A 6,732-nucleotide genomic window follows, 5' to 3' on the forward strand; every position below is an offset into this window, starting at 1 on the left:
TTTATAGCTATACTTTTTTGCAAGGCAAAAGTAGTGTGTAAAAATTACAACCTACCTCCACCCCTGGTGACCTCAGTACCTACTTGTGCACTTCCTGTGCGGCACCCGTTTTGTCTCCACCTCTGTGCCTGACTCCTATTTTTCTCTCTCTCACTTTCTGACTCCTGTGCCTGGCAGCTTCACTTCTTTCTATGAATCTAATTTCCTTTTGTTTTTCTACCACAACCTCTCCCTTTACTTACCACAGATTGTTCATAATATACTTGACATTTTTATATGTACATATTTTATTTAACGAACACAGTTTTGCTCCTATAAAAAAAAAGCAGAGATGTTGAAAGAAAAATAATTAAATTGAACTTTTATCATGCCTTTGCCCAAGTATGTGTTTTTGTATGGTGACCATGGATGGACAAATATAATTCCACATTTCTGAAATAAGAAATGTTTCAGCTTAAGTGTGTATTTTAGTATTTCAAAGAACATTGAAAAAATATATGTTTCAAACACATTTTATGTTCTACAAACTCTAGATAATAGGTGAAATACAGGGTGGGCAAAAGTAGGTTTATAGCTATAAATATACAAACATAGTTTATTCTTTTATTATTTGTTAACTATTGTATTATTTTTCATAGAAATAACTGTAAACCTACTTTACTTGCTTTAAATTTCAGCACCAAATGTTTGACTAATTATTCTTTTTGCAATTAAATAAGTCATTTCTTAACATGAGAAAAATGATTGTCTCTATTATTTTTAGCCAAAAAGTCAAATGTGTAATTACCATTTCCAGTTTGTTTGTTTTTGTTTGTTTATTTTTTTTTTACTTTGTTTCCAAAACAGACAATAGTAACATCAAAATTGTTTTTGGATTTTACTCTTTATTTTTTAAATTTATTATATATAGTTTTTTTCTTTATTAATTAAGGTATTACATATGTGTCCTTAATCCCCCATTGTCCCTTCACCCCCCACTCATGCTCTCATCCCCGCTGGTGTCTGTGTCCATTGGTTATGCTTATATGCATGCATACAAATCCTTTGGTTGATCTCTCCCCCTTACCCCCACCCTCCCCTACCTTCCCTCTGAGGTTTGACGGTCTGATAGATGCTTCTCTGTCTCTGGATCTGTTTTTGTTCATCAGTTTATGTTGTTCATTATATTCCACAAATGAGTGAGAACATGTGATATTTATCTTTCTCTGACTGGCTTATTTAACTTAGCATAATGCTCTCCAGTTCCATCCATGCTGTTGCAAATGGCAAGAATCAACTCAGAATTGCTTGATAAATTTGTAACTCAGGTAACCTATTTTGATCCAGAACACAATTTGAGAATTGTATGAACTGCCTGTTTTTTGCAAAAGATAACATTGGCCTATAAGGCTTTTCTTTTGACATCAAATTGTAAGGCAGGGAAAATTACACTGCATATAAGCCCTAAGCAAATGCTTTGTGGTGGTGACAATGATAAAAGTGATGATGAAAATGGTTGTTATGTTCTGAGTGACATATTTAGTATCACACATATCCCCAAGACAAATAAATTAATTCTAATAACCTTCCAGGTAATGTTTAAAATATTCTAGTTCTGAAAGAGTTTTTCTAAACAAGAATAATAAGATTTTCTATAAGATTTTGGATAAACTTAGTTTTCTTAAGTCTGAGAATTCACATTGCAACTTTTATAACTCTACCTTTTAAAAATTCTAGGCTTGCTACATCCACATAGGATTGATGTCTTTGAAGATTATATATATGGAGCAGGACCTAAAAACGGTGTATTTCGAGTACAAAAATTTGGCCATGGTTCAGTAGAGTACCTAGCTTTAGATGTTGGTAAAACAAAAGGTGTTTTGATATCTCATCGCTATAAACAACTAGACTGTAAGTATAATATTTTATACAATTGTCTATATTGGTGAATTTTCTTTCTTGTCACTCTCAAAAGAAAGTATTTTTTAAACTGTCTTCATTATTTCAATGTCTTAACCCCAGTAACTTAAATAACTTTAATTTTGATATCACCAGACACTAAATTACCAAAATCAAGATATAAATAATACAAAATTTTTTGTTTGTCATAACAAATATGAATATGTCAAGATTTGCTGTGTTTTCTTGTTATTCAATTCGACATTGTTTTTTTTAATGTGTCTTTTATTTTTATATGATTTTATCTTAATAAAATCTTGTGAGTCTGTAGACAAGTGTAGGAAATTCATCATTAGTCAGTTTGACTTTTTTTTACTGATACCCAAGTGACAATTATATCTCTAACATGCCATCCTTAGATGTATCTGAGGAGAGCTCTTCTCAAGGGCTGTTTTCTCTGATTGTTCATGACTTTTATTGTTACTTTCCCCCCCAGAAGGGAATTGGAAAATAAGGGATGCTGTTATCTTGAATGGTATATTTTGAAAACAACTATCAAAAATATTGACAACCAGAGTAAAAATGTGGCTGAAAATCCAATGACTCATCTCTGTTTATGAGTTCATGCTTCAAGAGAATGTTTAAGATTTATTTATTATTAATCTTTATGGAAAATAGAAAGGGATTTAATCTCATTTGGTGCAATGATCTGGAAAGGTAACAAAGATATTTATCCAAATCAGTGATGGAAACAATTAAAACAGCATATAGTCCCCTAAAAACTTCCTAGAATTCTACCTCAGGTTTTGCTGCTCTTTAGCAGTCATCTGACATATATAGTTCTAAGGTTAGTAACATCTGTTCCCCTATTAAGGTGACCAGTAAGATTGAAATGAGATAATTCCAGCAGAAACTTGATGTGATTGCTAATTCCATCATTTCACCTTATTGAATTTCATGTTCTTGAAACCTATTGTATTTATAGTTATGCATTTCTTTGTTTTCTTTTAACCAGTACCAAATCCTTGCTTGGATTTAGCATGTGAATTTCTCTGTTTGCTGAATCCTTCTGGGGCCACCTGTGTGTGCCCAGAAGGAAAATATTTGATTAATGGCACCTGCAATGATGACAGCCTGTTAGGTAGGTAAACTTCATTATATTGGTAAATAATGAATTCATCTGTATGATACATTTTTACAGCTATAGACACTGAGCAGAACTAGCTACTCAGTCATCAATGTACTTTCCTTAATAGCATTGCTTCTTGAATACCTCCATAAACTGTTCTTCTGATGATAACTTTCTATTAATTCATTTTACATTTATTCACAAAGCTGCATTGAGCACTTATTATGCATTTAAGAGTAGGTTAAGAACTTTGAAGTCACACACAGATCAAAATGTATTTTTATATAGCTCGTATATCAGTGAAGATCATGTTTCTGAGCATGCCATTCTGCTATCAGTTTAAACTCAACCCCCAAATACATTTAGTCATTCAACAAGTATATATTGAACAACTTCTGTGTGCCAATACTAATTTAGAAACTGGTGATTAATTTATAAAGAGTCTGAGTTTCCTCTGTGTAAAATTTGATTAACAATAAATATTACCATTACCATTAAGAAATGTTTTGAGGGTTATGAGCAAAGCATAACACTAATTTAGAAACCAACGACTAATTCAGAAACAAAACCTCCAAGATATCTGTACTCATGAAGTTAATAATTTAGAATCTAGAGGTTGAAACAAACATTAAAATAAATTGAAACATAATTTCCAATGCTGATAAGTATTAAAGAGCAAAAACTTTAAAAAACACAAATAGTGTGATCTCTTATATTTAAGACACACCTAAACGACCATTCGACTGTTCAACTGTCTGACCATTCAACCTGTAGCTATGATGCACACTGACCACCAGGGGGCAGATGCTTAATGCACAGACATGGAAACATGGAACAGACTGATGAATCTCAGAGGGAAGGGAGGAAGGGGTAGGGCGGGAAGAGATTAACCAAAGATTTCATATGCTTACTAGAGTCCTGGTGCACGGATTCTTGCACTGCAGGGGTCCCTCGGCCTGGCCTGTAGGCATTGGGCCAAAACCAGCAGTCCAACATCCCCCGATGGGTACCAGATTGTGAGAGGGCGCAAGCCAGGCTGAGGGACCCCACCAGTGCATTAATCCGTGCACTGGGCCTCTAGTCTTAACTATAAAATAGGCATGACTTTAATAGAAGGCATATTCTAGAATGAAATGCCTCTTACAATATTGTCAATCATTTCTGTTTCATTGGACATTGTGTCTTGCTTTAAGTAAAGCAGTATTTCTAATGGAGCAGGGATATGTGAACACATATAAATAAATTACCTGAAAAATGATTTCAAGCCAATCTTTTTTATTAATCAGACATCATATTTTTAAGAAATAATTTTCCTATTCCAAGAGATGACCATCCTTTCTCATTCCCAGCCAAACTATATGGAATAGACAAATTGTGCCTAATTATTTTAAATATGGAAATTTTACACATAGAAATGTTTCTACACTGTTCTATTATCACCTTATACCTGTGGTTGGCAAACCGCGGCTCACGAGCCACATGCGGCTCTTTGGCCTCTAGAGTGTGGCTCTTCTACAAAATACCACGTGCGGGGCGTGGCCCATGCGCAGAAGTCGGTATTTTGTGGAAGAGCCACACTCAAGGGGCCAAAGAGCCGCATGTGGCTCGCGAGCCGCGGTTTGCTAAGCCACAGTTTGCCAACCACTGTTTATACCAAATCTAAGTGACTTTTGGTTTGGAATATTTATATATATAGTTAATAAGTATGTACATCAAAGAGTATATTTTTATTTTAAAATGCCCCTATACTATAAATTGTATGTCTATGTATATAATATACTTATTATTATATATACAATATAATACATTTATTCTATATGTAAAGATATATGTTTATATACAGTTTACATATTTCAGTTTGGTTTGAAATTAAACACTTCTAAACAATGGGCTATGATTGCCCACATTATAAAAAATACTTATTGGTTGAACAATATTTTATTTTTAGAAAGTCTCAGTTGGTTTTATTACTTACTGTTTTAACAACTATAAGAAATGTCTAATAATGTTTTAAGCATATAGAAAAATAAAATTTAATTCAACATTTGTATTCACCATTCAATAATGGTTGAAAGTTATTTCTCTGTTTTCACATAATTTTATTTCTCCTTTTATATTAGGAGTATTTATTTTTGGAATTTTTAATAAAGAAAATCCTAGTATTTTTTATTTTCTAAAAATATTTTTATTCTACTATCCACTAAATGGCATGCTAATTCATACATTTCTTTTTATAACCAGATGATTCATGCAAATTGACTTGTGAAAATGGAGGAAGATGCATTTTAAATGAGAAGGGTGATTTGAGGTGTCATTGCTGGCCTAGTTATTCAGGAGACAGATGTGAAGTAAACCACTGTAGCAACTACTGTCAAAATGGAGGAACTTGTATACCATCCGCTCTGGGTAAATGTTTGAGTTTCATTGTCTATTCAAATCACTTGCAATGTTCTGTAAACATGAAAAAGAAAATAATGTTACAAATATCATTTCTGGTACCTTAATAAAGAATACATTAACACAAATTAAGTGGAATAAGTAATTTAACATAATCAATGACATTTGTTCTAAATTTAGTATTTCAAGGTTCAAGACATCTAACTTAACAATAGTAATGACATCACCAGGTGTTGAGTGTGCCACGTGCCAGATCCAGTGGTCACAGATTCTGACTCATCAGGCTTAGAATGATGACGTGAAACCAGTTTTGTAAGCCTTATCTTTGACTTGAATACCTGTTTGTTTTTAATTGAATAGTTTGCCTAATGCTAAGAATCATTTGATATTGAAAATTAGGTTCATTTTAAATGTAAATATATTAGTTCAAATGTGTTTCACTACTTGAAAGAATACTTTGCTAAAGATAGTGTGCGGAATGCTGATAGCTCCTTTAAAGTATCATCTATATATATAAAAGGCTAATACGCTAATTGCCCGGCCATCTGATCAGTCACTGTGAGTGCACTGACCACCAGGGGACAGATGCTCAATGCAGGAGCTGCCCAGATGCAGTGACATGGCAGCGGCAGTTCTCAGGTGATGCACCCAGAAACCAGAGAGGAGGGAGCCTGATTCCTACATGATTCCACCTTCGGCCGTGGGTTATGTTGTTGCTGGGGCACTGTGGGTCCCGAATCTGGTTTATTGCACACTTGCATTTGTGTTCCACACCCTGAACAACAGCAACTTTTCAGAGTGCCCTCTCACACTCTGGGACCCCTTGGGGGATGTCAGAGAGCTGTTTTCGGCCCGATCCCCACAGGCCAGGCCAAGGGACCCCACCTGCTGGAGGGACCCCGCTCACTCTGCAGATGCCCTTCGAGCCACGGCGCCATCTCAGGTGCGGCCAACTGGGGAGGGAACAAGAGAGGTTGACTCCAGGGCATATCTGGGCTGTCTCTCCCTGTCCCACCAGCTACCTTCTAATTAATTTCCTTTCAATGTGCACAAATCCGTGCACCAGGTTACTAGTTACAATATGCCATTAACTGGGGCAGCATGATGGCAAATGTAGCTTGCAAGTATCTCTTTTATAAACTACTAGAGGCCCGGTGCACAAAAATTTGTGCACTCAGGGGGGAGGAGGGTCTCTCAACCCGGCCTGTGCCCTCTCGCAGTCTGGGACCCCTCGGGAGATAACAACCTGCTGGCTTAGGCTTGCTCCCAGGTGGCATAGGGCACGCCCAATCCCTAGGTGCAGCCCCTGGTCGGGCTCAGAGCAGGGC

At 35.6% G+C, this 6,732-nt stretch overlaps 1 protein-coding gene across 1 annotated transcript in view; it reads left to right on the forward strand.

Moving 5' to 3' along the window:
* The window catches only part of LRP1B (low density lipoprotein receptor-related protein 1B), a 1,756,854-nt gene that overhangs the window by 1,660,437 nt on the left and 89,685 nt on the right, over positions 1-6,732 (forward strand). Inside the window, exons 81-83 of the mRNA XM_014548045.1 lie at positions 1,717-1,890; positions 2,894-3,019; positions 5,249-5,413. Coding sequence (XP_014403531.1) covers positions 1,717-1,890; positions 2,894-3,019; positions 5,249-5,413 — 465 coding nt within the window. The remainder of the gene's footprint in view (positions 1-1,716; positions 1,891-2,893; positions 3,020-5,248; positions 5,414-6,732) is intronic.

The sequence above is a fragment of the Myotis brandtii genome, unplaced genomic scaffold, assembly GCF_000412655.1.
Source record: "Myotis brandtii unplaced genomic scaffold, ASM41265v1 scaffold493, whole genome shotgun sequence".
Lineage (NCBI taxonomy): Eukaryota > Metazoa > Chordata > Mammalia > Chiroptera > Vespertilionidae > Myotis > Myotis brandtii.